Genomic DNA, 25,050 nt, shown 5'->3' on the forward strand with positions numbered 1-25,050 from the left:
CTGCTTAGAGACTAATGTGCGTAAATCTGCCCTTGTGAGAGGGACACTGTCATCTCGAGGTTGTGTGGGTTCCCCCTCTGATTCCTCTTCTATCTCTGAATCTTTGGGGATTTTATCAGATTGGGTTGTTTTAAAAAAAGAGGACATATTGGTAGTCTTCAGCGACTTATCGCCCTTCACTGATCTCCTGGCAGCCATGTTTCTGCTTCTAAGATGTGGTTCTGACTGCCGTGGCGGTACAGACGAGTGCACGGGAGCACCAAGTCCTAAACAATTAATGAAAGTGGGCGTATGCTTATGTCAGCGTTAGGCAGAATATTTGTTTTAATGACTAGATCATTTTTTCATATACTTGAGGTTTGGTATAAAGGCAGCGACCAAAAACAGAACGCCATTTAACGGCATATGAATTACCTGAGAGCATATCATTGGAGTCAGTGAGCTGGCTGGTTACCCCCTCTATTTTATCTATGTGTTTACATTATTTTCACAATGAGAGTGTTCCTGCAGTTCAATGCAGTCCTGAATAATTCTGCTGCAGGTGTAATGCTTCTATTGACTTAAAGAGATGTATAAATAAAATGGTGTATTTTTCGCCACTTACCCCTCTGCAGGGACTTTTAATATATCTGGATGCCTCTTTTGCTTCTGAATTTCTTATACTTCTGTACACTATCCCAGCATGGATGTCTGTGTCTTTTCTTACACCACTTTTATTCAGAGAGGCTACTAGGATTGCTGGCTGTGAGGGCCTCCGTTTTTCTCCTGATTGCAAAAGGCTTATTTTGGCTTCTATTCTCCTCTACCTGATCTCTCAGTGTATGTGTCTACCTTGTTTGAGCTGCCTTTACAAATCCAGCTTTTTTTGTCTTCTTTGGGGGGCCTACTTGATCCGGAGTAGGCCGCAGCCAGGGACTTTCCTGAATTTTCCCTGGTTCTCAAATTCAGGTTGAAGTTCCGTTTTTTCTAGTGCTTCCAATTTGATGTTATTTATTACCCCTTAGTTGAGGATGCCAACAAGTAGTAAGTAGTGGCCTCAGAAAGCTGCTTTTTATTAGTTTAATATCCTTTTTTACACAGAGCTTCTCTCATATGCTGCTGTTTCCTTTGCCAGCTAGCCCCACCTAAATGAGAAGTTTTAAAAGACCTTTTACGTTTATTAGAAGGTGGAAATGCAGACAAAGCCTTCAGAATAGAATCAGAAACAAATTCTTTAAAATTTGCAGGCATATCATGCACATTAGAAGTTGAAGGAACTGCAACTGGCAATGTACTATCACTGATGGAAACACTATCTGCATGTAAAAGTTTATCATGACAACTATTACAAATTACATTCGGTGGAATAATTTCTACAACTTTACAACAAATGCTTTGGTAAAACCGATGTCAGGCAGCAATGTTCCAGCAGAAACTTCTGAGGCAGGATCAGATTGGGACATCGTGCACAATGTAAGAGAAAAAACAACATATAAAGCAAAATTATCTATTTCCTTATATGACAGTTTCAGGAATGGGAAAAAATGCAATAGCATAGGCCTCTGAAAGCAAAAAGCAAGAGGCAAACAAACAAGGGGTATTGAAATAATGAAAAAAATTTGGCACCAAGTATGACGCACAACGTAACGTAAAGTCTTTTTTGGCGCCAAAAATGACCGGAAATGACACAATTGCGTCACTAATGACGTCGCCGTGTGAAAGGTCTCGGCGTCACGTATGACGCCGGAAATGACGAAGTTGCGTCATAAACGTACTTTTTCGCGCCAAAAAAATTTTCGCGACAAGAATGATGCAATAAAGTTTAGCATTTGACGCACCCGCGGGCCTAATACCCGCAATTACAAGAAGTAGTCAATTGAAAAAAGACTAAACCCCAGGTAAGAAATAAATTTCTTAAAAATGTTTACATTCCCAAATATGAAACTGACAGTCTGCAGAAGGAAATACATGAACCTGACTCATGGCAAATATAAGTACAATACATATATTTAGAACTTTATATAAATGCATAAAGTGCCAAACCATAGCTGAGAGTGTCTTAAGTAATGAAAACATACTTCCACATTTAGCAGATAGCCAAACCAGTACTAAAACAGTTATTAGTAGAGGTAATGGTAAATTGAGAGTATATTGTCGATCTGAAAAGGGAGGTAGGAGATGAATCTCTACGACCGATAACAGAGAACCTATGAAATAGACCCCCGTTAGGGAAATCATCGTATTCAAATAAGTGATACTCCCTTCACGTCCCTCTGACATTCGCTGTACTCTGAGAGGAATCAGGCTTCAACAATGCTGAGAAGCGCATATCAACGTAGAAATCTTAGCACAAACTTACTTCACCACCTCCATAGGAGGCAAAGTTTGTAAAACTGAATTGTGGGTGTGGTGAGGGGTGTATTTATAGGCATTTTGAGGTTTGGGAAACTTTGCCCCTCCTGGTAGGATTGTATATCCCATATGTCACTAGCTCATGGACTCTTGCCAATTACATGAAAGAAATACTATTCTTTGTGTTTTTCAATAAATACATTATTGTAATTATTATTATCAAGACTGGTGGGGGTTTTTTTTAAGTTAGGTAACCACGTCACTTGGAATAAAAACAGAATTTATGCTTACCTGATAAATTACTTTCTCTTACGGTGTATTCAGTCCACGGATTCATCCTTACTTGTGGGATATTCTCAATCCCTACAGGAAGTGGCAAAGAGAGCACACAGCAAAGCTGTCCATATAGCTCCCCTCAGGCTCCGCCCCCCCAGTCATTCGACCGACGGTTAGGAGAAAAAGGAGAACCATAGGGTGCAGTGGTGACTGTAGTTATTATAAATTAAATTTGAACCTGACTTAAATGTCCGGGCGGGCCGTGGACTGAATACACCGTAAGAGAAAGTAATTTATCAGGTAAGCATAAATTCTGTTTTCTCTTACTTGGTGTATTCAGTCCACAGATTCATCCTTACTTGTGGGATACCAATACCAAAGCAATAGGACACGGATGAAGGGAGGGAACAAGTCAGGTAACCTAAACGGAAGGCACCACTGCTTGCAAAACCTTTCTCCCAAAAATAGCCTCCGAAGAAGCAAAAGTATCGAATTTGTAAAATTTGGCAAATGTATGCAGTGAGACCAAGTCGCTGCCTTACAAATCTGTTCAACAGAAGCCTCATTCTTGAAAGCCCATGTGGAAGCCACAGCTCTAGTGGAATGAGCTGTAATTCGTTCAGGAGGCTGCTGTCCCGCAGTCTCATAAGCCAAACGGGTGATGCTTTTCAGCCAAAAGGAAAGAGAGGTAGCAGACGCTTTCCTACCTCTCCTCTTACCAGAATAGACAACAAACAAGGATGATGTTTGTCTGAAATCTTTAGTTGCTTTTAAATAAAATTTTAAAGCACGAACCACATCAAGATTGTGTAAAAGTCGGTCCTTCCTAGAAACTGGATTAGGACACAGAGAAGGAACAATGATTTCCTGGTTAATATTCTTATTAGAAACCACTTTTGGAAGGAAACCAGGTTAGGTGCGCAAAACAACCTTATCTGCATGGAACACCAGATATAGGGTGAATTACACTGCAAAGCAGACAATTCAGAAACTCTTCGAGCAGAAGAAATGGCTACTAAAAACAAAAACTTTCCAAGATAAAAACTTAATATCTATGGAATGCAAAGGTTCAAATGGAACCCCTTGAAGAACTGAAAGAACTAAATTTAGACTCCATAGAGGAGCCATAGGCTTGTAAACAGGCTTGATTCTGACTAGGGCCTGTGCAAACACCTGAACGTCTGGTACAGCAGCCAGACGCTTATGTAACAGAATAGACAGAGCAGATATCTGTCCCTTTTAGGAACTAGTTGACAGACCCTTCTCCAATCCTTCTTGGAGAAAAGACCATATCCTTGGAATCCTAATCTTACTCCACGAGTAACCCTTGGATTCACACCAACAAAGATATTTCCGCCATATCTTATGGTAAATTTTCCTGGTGACAGGCTTTCTGTCCTGTATCAGAGTGTCTATAACTGGTTCAGAGAAACTAGATTTGGATGCTTGAATTAGAAGATCCTGCCTCGATGGCAGTTTCCATGGTGGGACCGATGACATGTCCACTAGGTCTGCATACCAAGTCCTGCGTGGCCACGCAGGCGCTATCAGAATTACCGAAGCCTTCTCCTGTTTGATTCTGGCTACTAGCCCAAAGAGAAGAGGAAACGGTGGAAAGACATAAGCTAGACTGAACGACCAAGGCGCTATTAATGCATCCATCAATGCCGCCTTGGGATCCCCGGATCTGGATCCGTAAAGGGGAAGTTTGGTGTTCTGACGGGACACCATCAGATCCAATTCTGGAATGCCCCATAGCTGAGTTAGCTGAGCAAAAACCTGACGACTTAGAAAATCCGCCTCCCAGTTGTCTACCCCTGGGATGTGAATTGCAGAAAGATGGCAGGAGTGATCCTCCGCCCATTTGATGATCTTGGATACTTCCTTCATCGCTAGGGAACTTTTTGTTCCTCCCCGATGATTGATGTACGCTACAGTCGTGATGTTGTCCGACTGAAATCTGATGAATTTGGTCTCCGCTAGTTGAGGCCACCCCTGGAGCGTATTGAATATCGCTCTCAACTCCAAAATGTTTATCGGAAGAAGAGATTCTTCCAGAGACCATAGTGCCTGAGCCTTCAGGGAGTTCCAGAACGCACCCCAGGCTAACAGACTGGCCTCGGTCGTGACAATGATCCACTCCGGTCTGCGGAAACTCATTCCCTGAGACAGGTGATCTTGAGACAACCACCAAAGAGAGTCTCTGGTTTTCTGGTCCATTTGTACTTGAGGAGACAAATCTGCGTAATCTCCATTCCACTGTTTGAGCATGCACAGCTGCAGTGGTCTGAGATGAATTCGGGCAAAAGGGACTACGTCCATTGCCGCAACCATTAAACCAATTACTTCCATGCACTGAGCCACGGAAGGCCGAGGAATGGAATGAAGAACTCGGCAAGTATTCAGCAGTCTTGACTTCCTGACCTCTGTCAGAAAGATTTTCATTTCTACCGAGTCTATTAGTGTTCCCAGGAAAGGAACCCTTGTGAGCGGGGACAGAGAACTCTTTTCTACGTTCACCTTCCACCCGTGAGACCTTAGAAAGGCCAGAACGATGTCCATATGAGCCTTGGCTCTGTGAAAGGACGACGCCTGTATTAATATGTCGTCTAGGTAAGGTGCTACTGCAATGCCCCGCGGTCTTAGTACCGCTAGAAGGGACCCTAGCCGTTTGCCCAGGAAGGCGAACCTTAGGAACTGATGGTGATCTTTGTGGATAGGAATATGTAGATACGCATCCTTTATATCCATGGTAGTCATATATTGACCCTCCTGGGTCATCGGCAAGATTGTCCGAATGGTTTCCATCTTTGAGGAATTTGTTTAGAATTTTTAAATCCAGGATTGGCCTGAAAATTCCTTCCTTTTTGGGAACTACAAACAGGTTTGAGTAAAAGCCCAGACCTTGTTCTACAATTGGAACTGGGTGTATCACTCCCATCTTTAGCAGATCTTCTACACAGCGTAAGAACTCCTGTTTCTTTATTTGGTCTGAAGACGAATAAGAAATGTGGACCTTCCCCTTGGGGGAGAATCCTTGAATTCCAGAAGGTACCCCTGAGCAACTATTTCTAATGCCCAGGGATCTGGAACATCTCTTGCCCAAGCCTGAGCGAAGAGAGAAAGTCTGCCCCCTGCTCGATCCGATCCCGGATCGGGGGCTACCCCTTCATGCTGTCCTGGTAGCAGGAGCAGGCGTCTTGGCCTGTTTGCCCTTATTCCAGCCCTGCAGGGGTTTCCAAGTTGCTTTGGGCTGGGAAGCTTTATCTTGCTTTGCGGCAGCAGAGGTTGTGGCAGGTCCGCTCCTGAAGTTGCGAAAGGAGCAAAAATGAGCCTTGTTTTTGGCCTTAAACGGCCTATCTTGTGGCAGGGCATGGCCCATGCCCCCAGTGATATCTGAAATAATTTCTTTCGGCTCTGGGCCAAATAGGGCTTTCCCCTTGAAGGGAATATTTAACAGTTTTGTTTTGGACGACACATCAGCCGACCACGATTTGAGCCAAAGCGCTCTTCGCGCCATAATGGCAAAACCTGATTTTTTCGCCGCTAGCTTAGCTAATTGGAGAGCGGCATCAGTGATTAAAGAATTAGCCAGCTTTAGAGCATGAATTCTATCCATGACCTCATCATATGAAGTCTCCCTCTGGAGCGACTCCTCCAGGGCCTCGAACCAAAAAGCCGCTGCAGTAGTTACCGGAATAATGCAGGCAATTGGTTGAAGAAGAAAACCTTGCTGAACAAAATTTTTCTTCAGCAAACCTTCCAATTTTTTATCCATAGGATCTTTGAAAGCACAACTGTCCTCTATTGTTATAGATGTACGCTTAGCAAGTGTTGAAACAGCCCCTCTACCTTGGGGACCGTCTGCCACGCGTCCCACCTGGGGTCATTTATGGGGAACAGTTTCTTAAAGATAGGTGGGGGGACAAAGGGTACACCTGGTCTCTCCCACTCCTTAGTCACAATATCCGCCACCCTCTTTGGTATCGGAAATGCCTCAGTGTATACAGGGACCTCTAAAAACCTGTCCATTTTACACAATTTTTCAGGGACCACCATGGGGTCACAATCATCCAGCGTAGCTAAAACCTCCTTGAGCAGGATGCGGACGTGTTCCAGCTTAAATTTAAACGCTAAGGAATCTGACTCTGCCTGCTGAGAAACTTTTCCTGTGTCAGAAATTCCTCCCTCAGACAGACCGTCCCTCACTGCTACTTCTGAGTTTTGTGAGGGTACTACAGATAAATTATCCAAAGCTTCAGATTGCTCATCCTCTGTATTTAAAACTGAGCTATCGCGCTTTTTTGGAAAAATAGGCAGTTTGGATAAAAAATGCTGCAAGGGAATTATCCATTACTGCTGCTAATTGTTGTAAAGTAATAGGGGCCAATGCGCTAGAGGTACTAGGCAACGCTTGCGCGGGCATAACTGGTGTCGACACATGGGTAGAGGAAGGAGGACTATCCTCATTACCTTCCGTCAAAGAATCATCTTGGGCTACATTTTTAAGTGTCAATGCATGGTCATTAAAATGTTTAGATACCTTAGCACACTATAAACACAAATGCAATGGGGGTACCGCCATGGCTTTTAAACACATAGAACAAGGTCTATCAGCAGGCTCAGACATGTTAGACAGACTTAGATAGCACTCAAATGCAGAAAAATACACTTTTTGAAAAAACGTTACTGTGCCTTTAAATAATAAAAAGCATACACTTTTTTTTACCAAATCTCCAAAAAACATCCGATCTTTATGAAATTTACACCATATGATCCTAATGCTTTGAAAACTGCACACCAAGTTTCAAGCCAATTAACCCCTTATTGCCCAAGCCGGAGCAGATTGAAGCTGGCCACCAGTTTAACACACTACCTTCCTTGGGGATTAGTTGTGGAACAAAAATAAGCCTCCCTGTAGTCCTCCTGCAGTCTCTTGACTCTACATGTGAAGCTGCATGAAGCCATCTTGTAAAAGAACTGCGCAACTGAGGCGCGAAAATTAGGCCCTCTCCCTCCTCACTCCGGAGTTGTGAGGCCTTCCTAAGCCAAAAGAGGTGTCTAAAATTATGCCAGGCGTATAAAACCCCTAAAAAGTGTTCCAAACATGATAAACACTTGTGCAAACATCAGATTATATTAAAAAATAATCGATTTTACCCATAACAGTGTCCACCAGTGATTTAAGCCCTGTAAACTAAGCCATCCTTCTATACTGAGTCTCAGAAAAAGGCTTACCTTTCCACATGGGGATTTCTATCAGTCTTCTAGCATTACCAGGTCTTGTTAGAAAAAAATGACTGAGCATACCTTAAGCAGTTAAGCCTGCAAACTGTTCCCCCCAACTGAAGTTCTCTGGTATTCAACAGTCCTGCGTGGGAACAGCAATGGATTTTAGTTACTGGTGCTAAAATCATATTCCTCTCAGCAGAAATCTTCATCACTGTTCTGCCTCAGAGTAAATAGTACAAACCGGCACTATTTTAAAATAACAAACTCTTTATTGAAGAAATAAAACTACAAATCTAACACCACATACTCTTTACCACCCCTGTGGAGATGCTACTTGATAGAGCGGCAAAGAGAATGACTGGGGGGGCAGAGCCAGAGGGGAGCTATATGGACAGCTTTGCTGTGTGCTCTCTTTGGCACTTCCTGTAGGGATTGAGAATATCCCACAAGTAAGGATGAATCCGTGGACTGAATACACCAAGTAAGAGAAATTAGAGGTAGCCCTTGCCTTACAAAAGTCTGCCCACCCCTGCTTTAAACTGTGTGTTTTTCCCTTTCAAATAATACTGTTTTCCTTACTGCCCTGTAATTTTCACATAATTGTGACTTTAATTATAATGGTAATTATGGTATAAATATCTAATATCAAAAGTATTGGATATTTACTGTGCCCATTTGTAACACTATACAAAATAGGTGGACAACATATAGAATAAAACACAATATAAAATATTCTTAAAAGATAAAGGAGCAAAAATAAACAATTAAGGGCTAGAATATGAATGGAGCGCTAAATATCGCTTGCGTGCAAGTGATATTAGCGCTGCACTGAGTAATACCAGCGCATGCTAATGTGCGCCGGTATTACGAGTAAAGTGCAATGCGAACGCAAGCTTGCGTTCGCATTGCTAGGAAGCATTGTGCTCACGAGAGCGCGTTTCCATAGGCTTCAATGACAGCCTAGTTCTGATGCCATCAGAGACGACATCAGAACATCGGGCAGCGAAGGGGTAAGTAGCGCAGCGATGGCAGGATATTTTTAGATATATATGTATATGACTATATACATATATATTTATGTGTTAATATGTGTATATACACATATTAACACATAAATATATATGCATATAGTCATATACATACATATATTTACTGGGAACACACAGTTCCCATAGGCCGCAATGTAAAGGCACTTTTCAGTGCGTTTTTTTTTCTAACACCCCACTCCCACCAACTTTAGTCCCCAAAAACTGCCTAGTACAGTCGTTTTTTATTTTAAAAAATTCTAAAAAAAATTTAATATTAAAAATTATAAAGCCCTCTATTTTGAGTGCATTTTGGTAATTTTTAGGAAAATTAACCAGAGATCGGATCTCTGGTTAATTTTCGAACAGTGTATTGCTACCACAAGCTTGCGGTAGCAATAACCAGCCACTTGTAATAGCTGGTTAATAATCACGCACCTGCAAACGGGCAAATGTGCCCGTTTATGGGCGCGAAATAATTTAGCGCTCCACTTGTAATCTAGCCCTAAATAAATTATAATAAACCACATGGCTGGAGATAGGGAAAGAGGAAAGATAGAGAGTTTAAAAAAAAAGCTAGAAAAATGCCCAGATCCTAGCTTCAATATTTTTAAGTTTTGGAAATATAATGAATTCACAATTTTTTTTTCCTATTTTCCCACAAAAAAATGCACAATTATCCACAACATGTAGTGCTGGCATCTGAAACCCAACTCCCTAAACAGCGAAACTCACTGTCATGGCTCCTCATTGCATACACGTCTACAGAAGGATCAAACTCTCCTGGCCCAAAGAAGCGTGGGAAGTTAAGAAGATTTCCTGGACTGTCTGGGGGAGTCCCATATGAGCAGATAGGATTCCCTGTCCCATCCTCACACTCTTCTTCCTCTGCCCTCTCCTCCACCTCCATTTCTTCCTGTTCTGCGCGATCCACATCATGTAGGCCCACTAGTAGGCTGTAATCCATGATTTTTAGCACAGACAGAAACTGTAGGGAAAGTGGAGTTGTTAAATACTCATGCATTAACCAAAGCTTAGAGAAAAGAAAATATTCCATTCCAGGTCACTCTCAAGGAACTTGCCACCTGGTGCAAAGCATTTGTGACCCAGGCTTCTAAAATCTCTATTTTATCATTCACACTACACAACCTGTTACGATTGTATGATGAGAAGGCTCTATAAGCTTAGCTACAACTGTTTGATACATTTAGGAGATTTATCACTGCTGAAAATAATTTCATCAAATTGAATATTGTCAATGATAGATGGTAAACCAGACAAAAAATATAATGTATGCTTACCTGTTTAATTATTTTCTTTAATAGTAGTGAGAGTCCATGACCCATTACTCCTAAGAATTATACTACTGGCCACTAGGATGAGGCAAAGATCCCAAAACTCCAAGAGCCCTGTAAACCTCTTTCACCTTACTGGAAACTAGTCTGACGTATAGCCAAGCCAGAGAAGAATGTAGGAAAGAAAATAACAGTAGCAAAAAGGAACATGGAACAAAGGAGATGCATACTCAAACTGCTGCCAGAAATAATTGGGTGGGGGGTTGTGGACTCTGACCACCATGAAAGAAATGAATTTATCAGGTTAACACCAATTATATTTTCTTTCATAAAGGTGGTTATAGTCAAAGATCCATTACTCCTGGGAACTAATACCCAAGCTGTGAAGTCCACAAGTAATCTGGGTGTGACCAGACAAACTATTCTAAATAAAAGACTTATTTTTATTATTTTGTTAATGCAGAAAAAATATAAATACAAAAAGCTTTTCCTACCAAAAGCTGCTTCAGAAGAAGCAAACATGTCAAAATGGTAGAATTTAGAAAAAGTATGTAAGAAAGACGAAGTTGCTGCCTTGCAAATTTGATCAACAGGGGCCTAATTTTTAAAGACCCAGGAAGTAGCAACTGATCTGAATAGGCAGTAGTTTAGGAGGAGACTGACCGACACCAAGTAAGCTTTATGAATCAAATGCTTCAACCAAGAGGCTAAAGAAACAACAGTAGCCTTCCAACCATTTCTAGTACCAGAAAAATGAACAAACAAACTAGAAGATTGCCTAAAATCCTTAGTAGCCTATAAATAGTACTTCAACATTTTGACCACATCCAAGTTATGGAGAAGCCTCTCCTTAGAATTCTTTTGATTAGGACAAAAAAAGGTTTAACAATATCCCGATTTAAGTTATCCAAAGAAACCACCTTAGGCAAAAAACACAATTTATGCTTACCTGATAAATTTATTTCTCTTGTGGTGTATCCAGTCCACGGATCATCCATTACTTGTGGGATATTCTCATTCCCAACAGGAAGTTGCAAGAGGAAACCCACAGCAGAGCTGCAATATAGCTCCTCCCCTAACTGTCATAGCCAGTCATTCGACCGAAAACAAGCTGAGAAAGGAGGAACCATAGGGTGTAGTGGTTACTGTAGTTTAAATTTAAAAATTACCTGCCTTAAAATGACAGGGCGGGCCGTGGACTGGATACACCACAAGAGAAATAAATTTATCAGGTAAGCATAAATTGTGTTTTCTCTTGTAAGGTGTATCCAGTCCACGGATCATCCATTACTTGTGGGATACCAATACCAAAGCTAAAGTACACGAATGAAGGGAGGGACAAGGCAGGAACTTAAATGGAAGGAAACACTGCCTGTAAAACCTTTCTCCCAAATATAGCCTCCGAAGAAGCAAAAGTATCAAATTTGCAAAATTTTGAAAAAGTATGAAGCGAAGACCAAGTCGCCGCCTTGCAAATCTGTTCAAAAGAAGCCTCATTTTTAAAGGCCCAAGTGGAAGCCACAGCTCTAGTGGAATGAGCTGTAATCCTTTCAGGAGGCTGCTGTCCAGCAGTCTCATAGGCTAAGCGGATTAAGCTTCTTAGCCAAAATGAAGGAGAGGTTGCCGAAGCCTTTTGATCTCTCCTCTGTCCAGAGAAGACAACAAACCAAGCAGATGTTTGACGAAAATCTTTAGTAGCTTGTAAGTAAAAACTTTAAATCACGGACCACGTCCAGATTGTGAAACACAAGGATGGACCAACAATCTCTTGATTGATATTCTTGTTAGATACCACCTTAGGTAAAAACCCAGATTTGCTACGCAGGACTACCTTATCCGTATGAAAAATCAGATAAGGAGAATCACATTGTAAGACAGATAACTCGGAGACTCTACGAGCCGAGGAAATAGCTACCAAAATAAGGACTTTCCAAGATAAAAGTTTGATATCTATGGAATGAAGAGGTTCAAACGGAACTTCTTGAAGAACCTTAAGAACCAAGTTTAAGCTCCATGGTGGAGCAACCGGTTTAAACACAGGCTTGATTCTAACTAAAGCCTGAAAAAATGCCTGAACGTCTGGAACATCTGCCAGACGCTTAACTAGCTGACAATCCTTTTTCCAAACCTTCTTGGAGAAAAGATAATATCCTAGGAATCCTGACCTTACTCCATGAGTAACCCTTGGATTCACACCAATAAAGATATCTACGCCATACCTTAAGGTAAATTTTCCTGGTGACAGGCTTTCGTGCCCGTATTAAGGTATCAATAACTGACACGGAGAAGCCACGCTTTGATCAAATCAAGCGTTCAATCTCTAGGCAGTCAGCCGCAGAGAAATTAGATTTGGATGGTTGGAAGGACCCTGAAGTAGAAGGTCCTGTCTCAGAGGCAGAGACCATGGTGGAAAGGATGACATGTCCACTAGATCTGCATACCAGGTCCTGCGTGGCCACGCAGGTTCTATCAGAATCACTGATGCTCTCTCCTGCTTGATCTTGGCAATCAGTCGAGGGAGCAGAGGAAACGGTGGAAACACATAAGCCAGGTTGAAAGACCAGGGCGCTGCTAGAGCATCTATCAGTGTCGCCTTGGGATCCCTGGACCTGGATCCGTAACACGGAAGCTTGGCGTTCTGGCGAGACGCCATGAGATCCAGTTCTGGTTTGCCCCAACGATGAATCAGTTGTGCAAATACCTCCGGATGGAGTTCCCACTCTCCCGGATGAAAAGTCTGACGACTTAGAAAATCCGCCTCCCAGTGCTCTGGGATATGGATAGCTGATAGGTGGCAAGAGTGAATCTCTGCCCAGCGAATTATTTTTGAAACTTCTAACATCTCTAGGGAACTTCTTGTTCCCCCTTGATGGTTGATGTAAGCTACAGTCGAGATGTTGTCCGACTGAAATCTGATGTACCTCAGAGTTGCTAACTGAGGCCAAGCCTGAAGAGCCTTGAATATCGCTCTTAGTTCCAGAATATTTATTGGAAGGAGAGACTCCTCCTGAGTCCATGATCCCTGAGCCTTCAGGGAGTTCCAGACTGCACCCCAACCTAGAAGGCTGGCATTTGTTGTTACAATTGTCCAATCTGGCCTGCGAAAGGTCATACCTTTGGACAGATGGACCCGAGATAGCTACCAGGGAAAAGAATCCCTGGTCTCTTGGTCCAGATTCAGTTGAGGGGACAAATCTGTGTAATCCCTGCTCCACTGACTGAGCATGCATAGTTGCAGCGGTCTAAGATGTAAGCGTGCAAACGGCACTATGTCCATTGCCGCTACCATTAAGCCGATTACTTCCATACACTGAGCCACCGAAGGGCGCGGAATGGAATGAAGAACCCGGCAGGAATTTAGAAGCTTTGATAACCTGGACTCCGTCAGGTGAATTTTCATTTCTATAGAATCTATCAGAGTCCCTAGAAAGGAAACTCTTGTGAGTGGGGATAGAGAACTCTTTTCCTCGTTCACTTTCCACCGATGCGACCTCAGAAATGCCAGTACTACGTCCGTATGAGACTTGGCAATTTGGAAGTTTGACGCCTGTATCAGGATGTCGTCTAAATAAGGGGCTACTGCTATGCCCCGCGGCCTTAGGACCGCCATAAGCGACCCTAGAACCTTTGTAAAGATTCTTGGGGCTGTAGCTAATCCAAAGGGAAGAGCTACAACTGGTAATGCCTGTCTTGAAAGGCAAACCTGAGAAACCGATGATGATCTTTGTGTATCGGAATGTGAAGATAAGCATCCTTTAGATCCACTGTAGTCATATATTGACCCTCCTGGATCAGTGGTAGGATGGTACGAATAGTTTCCATCTTGAACGACGGAACTTTGAGGAATTTGTTTAAGATCTTTAGATCCAAAATTGGTCTGAAGGTTCCCTCTTTTTTGAGAACCACAAACAGATTTGAGTAAAAACCCTGTTCCTGTTCACTCCCATAACTAGGAGGTCTCGTACACAGTGTAAGAATGCCTCTCTCTTTATCTGGTGTGCAGATAATTGTGAAAGGTGAAATCTCCCTTTTGGGGGGGAAGCTTTGAAGTCCAGAAGATATCCCTGGGATATAATTTCCAACGCCCAGGGATCCTGAACATCTCTTGCCCACGCCTGGGTGAAGAGTGAAAGTCTGCCCCCTACTAGATCCGTTACCGGATAGGGGGCCGTTCCTTCATGCTGTCTTAGAGGCAGCAGCAGGCTTTTTTTGACCTTTTCCTCCAGTGATATCAGCAATAATCTCCTTCAAACCAGGCCCGAATAGGGTCTGCCCCTTGAAGGGAGTGTTAAGTAGCTTAGATTTTGAAGTCACGTCAGCTGACCATGATTTAAGCCATAGCGCTCTGCGCGCCTGTATAGCAAAACCAGAATTCCATCCAATACCAGAAGTATGTCATCCAATGGAGTCGCTACCTGTAAAGCCTCTTCCAGAGACTCAAACCAGTATGTCGCAGCAGCAGTGACAGGGGCAATGCATGCAAGGGGCTGTAGGATAAAACCTTGTTGAATAAATATTTTCTTAAGGTAACCTTCTAATTTTTTATCCATTGGATCTAAAAAAGCACAACTGTCCTCGACAGGGATAGTAGTACGCTTTGCTAGAGTAGAAACTGCTCCCTCCGCCTTAGGGACTGTCTGCCATAAGTCCCGTGTGGTGGCGTCTATTGGAAACATTTTTCTAAAAATAGGAGGGGAAGAGAACGGCACACCTGGTCTATCCCATTCCTTATTAATAATTTTTGTAAACCTTTTAGGTATTGGAAAAACATCAGTACACACCGGCACTGCAAGTATTTATCCAGTCTACACAATTTCTCTGGCACTGCAATGGAATCACAGTCATTCAGAGCAGCTAAAACCTCCCTAAGCAACACGCGGAGGTGTACAAGCTTAAATTTAAATGTAGAAATATTAGAATCAGGTATCTTCCTGAGTCATTAACATCACCCACTGACTGAAGCTCTCTTTCCTCAGCTTCTGCATATTGTGAGGCAGTATCAGACATGGTTCTTAAAGCGTCAGTATGCTCTGCATTTTGTCTCACCCCAGAGCTATCTCGCTTACCTCTAAGTTCAGGTAGTCTGGCTAATACCGCTGACAGTGTATTATCTATGACTGCCGCTATGTCTTGTAAAGTAAACGCTATGGGCGCCCTAGATGTACTTGGCGCCATTTGAGCGTGAGTCCCTTAAGCGGGAGTCAAAGGGTCTGACACGTGGGGAAAGTTAGTCGGCATAACTTCCCCCTCGTCAGATTCCTCTGGTGATAAAAATTTTTAAAAGACAGAAAATGATCTTTATTGCCTAAAATGAAATCAGTACATTTGGTACACATTCTAAGAGGGGGTTCCACCATGGCTTTTAAACATAATGAACAAGGAGTTTCTTCTATGTCAGACATGTTTATACAGACTAGCAATGAGACTAGCAAGCTTGGAAAACACTTTAAATCAAGTTAACAAGCAAATATAAAAAACGGTACTGTAACAGTGAAAAACAGTGAAAAAATGCAGTAAATCAAACGAAATTTTTACAGTGTATGTAATAGGCTAGCAGAGCATTGCACCCACTTGCAAATGGATGATTAACCCCTTAGTTCAAAAAACGGATCAAAAAAACAAAATAGACGTTTTTTAACAGTCACAACCAACTGCCACAGCAAGCTGTAGCCCTACCTTCCCCAATAAACGACTTTGGAAAGCCTTTGGGCCCTTTAGAGATGTCCTATAGCATACAGGGGACTCCTGAGGGAAGCTGGATGTCACAGTTTGTAATTTTAACTGCACAAAAAAACGTTAAAATAGGCCCCTCCCACTCATAGTAACACAGTGGAAAGCCTCAGGAAACTGTTTCTAGGGAAAATTTAAGCCAGCCATGTGGAAAAAACTAGGCCCCAATAAAGTTTTATCACCAAAGCATATATAAAAACGATTAAACATGCCAGCAAACGTTTTATATTGCAATATCATAAGGGTATTACCCCTGGGAGTAAGCATGATACCAGTCGTTATTAAATCACTGTATTCAGGCTTAACTTACATTAATCCGGTATCAGCAGCATTTTCTAGTGTTTTCCATCTCTAGAAAAAATTATAACTGCACATACCTATAGCAGAATAAACTGCACGCCATTCTCTCGCTGAAGTTTTACCTCATCTGTGTAATCCCCTCAGACATATGTGAGAACAGCAATGGATCTTAGTTACAATCTGCTAAGATCATAGAAACCTCAGGCAGATTCTTCTTCTATTTACTGCCTGAGATAAAAATAGCACAACTCTGGTACTATTTAAAAATAACAAACTTTTGATTGAAGAAAATAAACTAGCTATATTTAACCACTCTCTCCTACAACGTCCTTGCTTGTTGAGAGTTGCAAGAGAATGACTGGCTATGACAGTTAGGGGAGGAGCTATATTGCAGCTCTGCTGTGGGTTTCCTCTTGCAACTTCCTGTTGGGAATGAGAATATCCCACAAGTAATGGATGATCCGTGGACTGGATACACCTTACAAGAGAAAGTCAAACTGGTGAAACACAAGATAAGGAGGATCACAACAAAGAGCAGACAATTCAGAAACTCGTCTAGCAGAAGAAATAGCCAAAAGAAACAAAACATTTTAAAACAAAAGCTGGATATTAAAAGCATGCATAGGTTCAAAAGAAGGAACCTGCAAAAAATTTAAAACCAAATTAAGATTCCATGGAAAAGAAATTGGTTTAATTACAGGCTTAAATCCAACTAAAGCCTGGACAAAATTCTGGATATCTGGAAATTTATCAAACATTCTTGTGAAACAAAACAGAAAGCGAAGAGATCTGTCCCTTTAAAAAACTAGTGGATAAACCCTTATCCAACCATTCTAAAGAAATTAAAGAATTTTAGGAATTCTAAAAGAATGCCAACTGAAGGTATGTACCATACACCAGGAAATAAAAGCGCCTTCCAGACCTTGTGATAAATCTTCCTGGTCACAGGTTTATGGGCCTGAAAAGTTTTAATGACAGAATCAGTAAAACATCTCCGTAGTGGAAACAGGATTTTTTTACTGCTTAGATATGTTCATTTTAGTGCTTGACTTCCAGGAAAAAACAGAAGAACCATGCTTCAGATGACTTTTGGCTCTTAGATTGACAAAAGGAACGAAAATGGTTAGAAGCCCTATATTTACCCTTAGACTTCTTATCCTGAGAGATAAATGCTATGCTCCCCCCCCCCCCCCAACACTGTAGAGATAATGTCATCCAGACCAGACCCAAACAATACCTTCCCTTTAAAAGGAGGAGATAGAAGTCTAGATTTAGAAACCGTATCAACAGACCATGATATTAACCACAAGGCCCTCCTAGTCAAAACTGACAGAGCCATATTCTTAGCATTGATCTTAATGATATCAACAACAGCATCACAAATGAAAGCATTAGCTTTTTTGAGAGTTTTAATTAAATAGAAAACTCTTCACCAGCAGATTGCTCAGAAAGTGGCTCAGATAAACCCTCACACCAAAGGGTAGAGGGGCTGCTGCAAAGCAAACAATACCAATTGCTGACCTTTAAAGAAAACCTGCTTGCAAAATGGCCTTTCTATGAAAATACTCTAATTTCCTATCCATGGGGTCTCTAAAATAGGTACTATTCTCAAAAGCAATAGTACTACATTTAGACCAAGTACAAATAGCCCCATTCACCTTAGGAATAGTTCAAATGCTCTAAATTAGAAGCAGGCAAATTAAATATCCTGTTAAAGGACCAGTAAATACAGTAGATTTGCATAATCAAAAAATGCATGATAAGAAGAAAATGCAATAGCACTTAGTCCAAACTTCAAATGAGTAGTTTCTGACAAATTTCAAAGTAATTTCCACTCCTCCTGTATCATATGATAGCCATCAGCAAATAACAAATGTATATACGTATAGTCTGGGCATTCTTGCACATGCTCAGTAGGAACTGGTGACTAAAAAATTGTAAATATAAAAAAACGGTGAACATTTGTTAATGAAGGTAAACTAGAAAATTGTTTAAAATTGAATGCTCTATCTAAATTATGAAAGTTTAATTTTGACTTTAGTGTCCCTTTAAATAATTGAGCTGGATTAAAAGGGATACCAAACTTAGACTACTCTTTAGAAATTATCTCAGAGATAGCATCAGGAACTGTACGTCAGATGATTTTTTAAAAAAAAATATTAAATCCATCTTTTTAACAGATTTATCCTCAGCAACCTTAGAGTCCAGAACCCCTTAAGTACATAACACTTCTTTTAGAAGAGAACAAAGGTGTTCAAGTTTAAATTTAAAAAAAAAAAGAGGATAATTAAGTTTCCTGATCAGAGACTGACTCTTGATCATCTGAACACTTCACCCTCAGAAGATAAATCAGAAGAACATTTAGCTTAACGAACTTGGATTTACTCAAATTAGACAAACTAGTAGAGGTATTATTAGTAACCATATTCTTGCTTACGCATGGCTGCCAACATCTCAGATACAGTAGAGTATACAAAATCTTTAAATCCTGGAGCAAAATCTGAAGAACTCCCCTGTGCAGAACAAACAGAGGGAGGACAGATACCCTTAGAAGCAAGAGCAGCATTAGACTGATTAGATTGCATAAGATGATCTGAACATGATTTGCAAAGCTGAACAGGGGTGACTACATCAACCAGCTTGAAAAAAATACACTTTATATTAGTAGGAAAGTGTTCAGAGTATCTAACTTCTGAGGTACTAGTATTAACAGAAGAGGGTACAGAATTAGTATGCTCAATTACAACAAGGAGAATAGCAGGCAGGCTATGAGAAGATCAAAATACAGACAATGATTTAAACATTGCAATTCAGGCAGGGTAAATAAAGCAACCTTACACCCAAATAAAGCTGCTCTTGGAAGTAACAAAATCTTACTCCCTCACTAGAGGCTTAAACAAACTTCATAAAAGTAAAACATCTATACAGCATCGGATGAGTGGAAACCCAACTACAGACGTACAAAAGAGACTAAGCCCCCGAAAAATGAAGTGTGCTAAAAACCTGGCACATAAATGTCAAATAGCTCACCTACTGGTGCACGCATGATGAGCGTACATGAATAAAAGAGTGAAAAAGCCGACACGCTAAGTAAAAAGCAAAAAATAAAACCAGACATCTGCATATGCTGACGTGTGCTAACAAACTATGGGGTCAATTTATCAAGTTCCGTACCGACGGCTGCTCCATAACCTGTCCGCTGCTCTGAGGCGGCAGACAGAAATCAACCCGATCAAATATGATCGGGTTGATTGGCACCCCCTGCTAGCGGCTGAATGGCCTCGAATCTGCAGGGGCGGCATTGCACCAGCAGTTCAAAAGAACTGCTCGTGCAATGATAAATGCCGACAGCGTATGCTGTCGACATTTATCGATGTGCGGTGGACATGATACGCTACATTGTATCATGTCCGTCCGCACTTTAATAAATATACCCCAAAGAGTGCAAACAAAAAAAAAACGGTGTGCGAAAAAAAAACGACATGCCCTAACCAGTGGACATGCGCTTATCAAAAACAAAGGCTTACTATAGGATGAAATAAGGTACTTATATTCACATAGTCCCCAGGCTATGATATACCCATAGGAGAGTGCATACTAATAGCCTACAGAATAAGCAGGTGCCAATAACAACTGCCACACTTAGCTGATAGGCACCCATACTACTGGACTTACCAAAAGTAGAAGGAACAGCTTCCAGTAGATAGCCTATCCAGTGCTGTACGCGTGACAGCAGAGGATCTAAATATACAGAGTATAGTGTTGAACAAACAGGAGGCGGCTAGGCACCGGTCCCTGTGGCACCTGTGGCAGGCCTGTGACTAATTTCCATAGGGTGTACTTGTGCCACTACCCCTACTCTAAAGACATCCTTTTGTCAAGATAGTAGCTCTCTAAGGGGAAACTGGGCCTTAAATTGTTCTGAGCATCATTCTTACAAACACCTTTAGCACCTTCCTTCTTTACTTTCCTCCTGCGAAGGCCAAGAGAAGACTAGTTTCTAGTAAGGTGGGAGGGGTTTTAAGAGCTCTTGGCGCTTTGGGATTTTTGCCTCCTCCAAGTAGCCAGGAGTATAATTCTTAAGAGTAATGGATTGTGGACTCTCAACACCTTTTTTTAAAGGAAACTGGTAGGACAAACTGGTGGACATTTCTGGTGCATATCTTGCAGCCTTGTCACTCTTCAAACGGCTGACTGCTAGTCAATCATATACATACACAGAGCATATGGTCAAATCAGGGGCTGCGCCACACCAAATATAAATAGTAGCAATCACGTGTTTTTTTTTAAAACACTGTAAATGTGTTCATAAAAGTTTGACTCCCAGCATACTTAGTACTAGAATGTCCTTGAAAAATAATGTTTATAAGCTTATATTAGTTCATTTTAAATGTTTCCTTTAGCTTTGTTTTAATGATGTTGCGAAATACTGAGTTTTTAATACAATAATAATGTTTTCACTTTTCTTGCTCTCTATATTCACACACCCAACCCCAGTGTCATGAACTGATCTCACTCAGACCATCTGCTCACCTCCACATCTCTCTTAAGTTTCTCCATGAAGATTTTCTTATTCTCCTCCCCCACATGAAGCTTTTGTCCCTCATTCAAGAAGTCATTATCTTTAAATGTGGGAAGGTCCTTGGCCTGTAGTTGGAGAGTGCAGAAAGAGTAACTTTTTTTGTGTTGACATGAGTTATTTGTATTTTAAGGAGGTGTGTGTCTAATTGGCTGCTCAATTTTATGAAAAAGAGATGGGGGAGATGGAAAAGAGTGCAATGAAGGAGGGGAGGGATTGAGACAGAGTGAGAGATGGAGAGGGACAGTGAATAAAAAGGAGGAATAGTGGTGAGAGAATAAGTAAAAGCTCACTCTATATTTTCTGTAGACACTAGTTTTACACTTTGTGTAACGCCCTTTAACACCATTCTTAAGAGAATGCGTACTTTGGTTCTGTTTCATTAATAATATCACAATGATAAAAAAAAAAATATGCTTAGAGTAGACAGAAGACTCAGAGCCACTACACAAAATGCAAAAAAAAGCACTCACCTTTTCTTTATCACTGGCTTCTCTTGACACAGTAGAGCCCTGTGTGGTTGGTCAGAGAAGACACAGGTTAGCACCCAGCTATTACACAATGAGCAGCAAAACAAGCTATAATGTTTGCATGAACGACAAAATAATTTCCCCACCACTACTGCATGTAGCATCTAAGTCTGAAAGAGGCAGTCATCTTCAGGCAGAGCTGGCCTTACCTTAAGGTCATACTTGCGGTGAACCCCGAGTCGGTGGCTGAAAACATTCCTTGTGACTATCATGTACGTTTCCACGCCATCTACAGTTAGACGGTACATACCAAGGAACTGAGGGAGCAGAGTATTCCCATGGCACTCTACTATAAACTGTAGACAAAAGAAAAAGATAATTAACTTCTAAGGAAATAAGGGAGTTTGCAGAGCTGCAAGAGGGGTAAGCAGAGATTGATATATGAAAGAGAGGTACGGTTAGAGGTATTTTAAAAAACAAAACTTATGCTTAGCTTATAAATTTCTTTCTTTCCGGATATGGAGAGTCCACGACTCCTGGCCAGCAAGAGGAGGCAAAGGGCACCACAGCAAAGCTGTTAAGTGGCACTCCCCTACCCATAATCCCCAGTCATTCGACCGAAGGGAAATGGAAAAGGAATGACACAAAGGTGTAGAGGTGCCTGAGGTTTAGTCAAAAATAAGTGTCTAAATAAAGGGTGGGGTCGTGGACTCTCCATATCCGGAAAGAAATTTATCAGGTAAGCATACATTTTGTTTTCTTTCCTAAGATATAGAGAGTCCACAACATCATTCAATTACAAGTGGGAACCAATACCCAAGCTAGAAGACACAGAATGAACAGGGAGGGAGAACAAGACAGGCAGACCTAAAAAGAAGGCACCACCGCTTGAAGAATCTTTCTCCCAAAAGAGGCCTTAGCTGAGGCAAAAACATAAATTATGCTTACCAGATAAGTTAATTTCCTTCTGTATAAGGAGAATCCACAGCTTCATTCCTTACTGTTGGGAAATACTGAACCTGGCCACCAGGAGGAGGCAAAGGCACCCCAGCCAAAGGCTTAAATACCTCTCCCACTCCCCCAGTCATTCTGCCGAGGAAACAAGGAATAGCAGGAGAAATATCAGGGTATAAAAGGTGCCAGAAGAAAAATATAATGTAGGGGGCTACCCATCGGAGAACACGGGCGGGGGCCGTGGACTCTCCTTATACAGAAGGAAATTAAATTATCTGGTAAACATAATTTATGTTTTCCTTCTTAATATAAGGAGAGTCCATGGCTTCATTCCTTACTGTTGGGAAACTTATACCCAAGCTCTAGAGGACACTGAATGATAACGGGAGGGACAAAAAGAGAGGCGGACCCTAATCTGAGGGCACCACAGCCTGCAAAACCTTTCTCCCAAAGGTTGCTTCAGCAGAAGCAAAAACATAAAACTTGTAAAATTTAGAAAAAGTATGTAAGGAGGACCAGGTAGCCGCCTTACAAATCTGATCCATAGAGGCCTCGTTCTTAAAGGCCCAAGAGGAGGCCACTGCTCTAGTAGAATGAGCCGTAAATCTTTGCGGAGGCTTATGTCCCTCTGTCTCATAAGCTAAGCGTATAACACTCCTTAACCAAAAAGACAAGGAAGTCGCAGAGACCTTCTGCCCCTTACGCTTCTCAGAATAGAGCAACAAACAAGGAAGGAGTTTGTCTAAAATCCTTAGTAGCCTGAAGATAGAACTTCAAGGCTCGAACCCCGTCCAAATTATGAAGCAAACGTTTCTTCAAAGAAGAAGGATTAGGACACAAGGAAGGTACCACAATCTCTTGATTGATGTAGCGGTCTGACACGACCTTAGGGAGAAAACCTAACTTAGTAAGTATGTCAGCCTTATCAGAATGGAACACCAGATAAGGAGGCTCACATTGCAAGGCAGCAATCTCAGATACTCTGCACTCAGAAGCAATAGCCAGTAGAAAAAAAAACTTCCAGGATAACAACTTAATGTCAATTTCATGCATAGGCTCAAACGGAGCCCGCTACAAAACTTTAAGAACAAGATTCAGACTCCAAGGAGGAGCCTTAGATCTGAACACGGGTCTGATCCTAATCAGAGCCTTAACAAAGGACTGTACATCTGGAAGCTCCGAGAGCCTCTTGTGCAGTAAAACAGACAGGGCCAAAATCTGTCCCCTCAGGGAACTGGCAGAAAGACCCTTCTCCAGTCCATCCTGGAGAAACGATAGGATCTTAGCAACCTTAAAGGGCCATAATACCCAAATGTTTAAACACTTGAAAGTGATGTAGTATAGCTGTAAAAAGCTGAGTATAACTTTTTACACAGAACTTAGTCTGCTGAGCTGAGGAAATTGTGAGGTAAAATATCTTCCTTTTTTACATAGAGATGCTCAGGTGATATTTTCCTGTTAGCTTTTTACAGTTATAGTGCATCAGTTTCAAGTGAGTATTATGTCCCTTTAACTTTATGCCAGGGAAATCCACGCTCTTCACACCAGAATAAATAGGTTCTCCACACCTTAGATAGATGCAACAAGTAACCGGTTTCCGAGCTTGAATGATAGTATTAATAACTCTTTTAGAAAAACCTCTCTTGGCTAGGACTAAGCGTTCAATCTCCACGCAGTCAGCCTCGGAGAATCTAGATTTTGATGAACAAAAGGACCTTGTTCCAGCAGATCTCTGCGACAAGGTAACTTCCATGGAGGAGAAGATGACATCCCCACCAGATCCACGAACCACGTTCTTCGCGGGCCACTACATGAGTAAGGAGTGGTAACGTTGGGAAAAGGTAAATTAGATTGAACCTCCAAGGCCGCATCTATTAGCCCTGCTTGAGGATCCCTGGACCTCGACCCATATCTGGGTAACTTGGTATTGAGACGAGACGCCATGAGATCTATCTCCGGTGTCCCCCACCTGTAGCATATCTCAGCAAACACTTCGGGATGGAGAGACCATTCCCACGTATAAAAAAGGCTGTCTGCTGAGAAAATCCGTTTCTCAGTTATCCACACCCGGAATGTGGATCACTGACAGCGAACAGCTGTGGGGCTCTGCCCACTCCAGAATCCCACACACTTCCCTCATTGCTAGGTAGCTTCTCCTTCCCCCCTGCTGTGACGAAAGGCAAAGTATGACTGGGGGATGGGGGAAGTGGGAGAGGTATTTAAGGTATTTTTGTAAGCCCAAGAAAAGGAGACAGCCCTATTGGAATGAGCTGTAATTCTCTCAGGAGGCTGCTGTTCAGCAATCTCATAAGCAAAACGAATTATACTTCTCAACCAGAGGGAAAGAGAAGTAGCAGTAGCCTTTGGCCCTTACGCTTTCCTGAGAAACAAATAAACAGGGCAGAAGACTGGCGAAAATCCTTAGTCGCCTGTAGGTAGAATTTTAGAGCACGCACAACATCCAAATTGTGCAACAGACGTTCTTTATGAGAAGAAGGATTGGGACAAGGAGAGAAGGAACAACAATTTCCTGATCAATATTTCTATCCGAAACCACTTTTGGAAGAAACCCTAATTTAGTATGAAGAACTGCCCTATCCGCATAAAAGATAAGGTAAGGCAAAGCACACTGTAAAGCCGAGAATTCCGAAACTCTCAGAGCAGAAGAGATAGCAATAAGAAACAAAACCTTACAAGATAGCAACTTAATATCTATGGAATGCATTGGCTCAAACGGAGCCTGCTGCAAAACTTTAAGAACAAGATTAAGGCTCCAAGGAGGAGCAACAGCATTAAACACAGGCCTGATTCTGACCAGGGCCTGACAAAAAGTTTGAACATCTGGCACATCCGCCAGA

General features: G+C 41.7%; 1 protein-coding gene across 2 annotated transcripts in view; it reads right to left on the reverse strand.

Moving 5' to 3' along the window:
- The window catches only part of PIP4K2B (phosphatidylinositol-5-phosphate 4-kinase type 2 beta), a 214,389-nt gene that overhangs the window by 106,340 nt on the left and 82,999 nt on the right, over window positions 1-25,050 (reverse strand). For both annotated transcript variants that reach the window (XM_053697792.1, XM_053697802.1), the window contains exons 5-8: window positions 21,448-21,594; window positions 21,242-21,280; window positions 20,723-20,836; window positions 9,600-9,852 (exon numbers count right to left, since the gene is read on the reverse strand). In XM_053697792.1, the coding sequence (XP_053553767.1) occupies window positions 9,600-9,852; window positions 20,723-20,836; window positions 21,242-21,280; window positions 21,448-21,594 (553 nt within the window). The remainder of the gene's footprint in view (window positions 1-9,599; window positions 9,853-20,722; window positions 20,837-21,241; window positions 21,281-21,447; window positions 21,595-25,050) is intronic.

Source organism: Bombina bombina, chromosome 1 (assembly GCF_027579735.1).
Source record: "Bombina bombina isolate aBomBom1 chromosome 1, aBomBom1.pri, whole genome shotgun sequence".
NCBI lineage: Eukaryota > Metazoa > Chordata > Amphibia > Anura > Bombinatoridae > Bombina > Bombina bombina.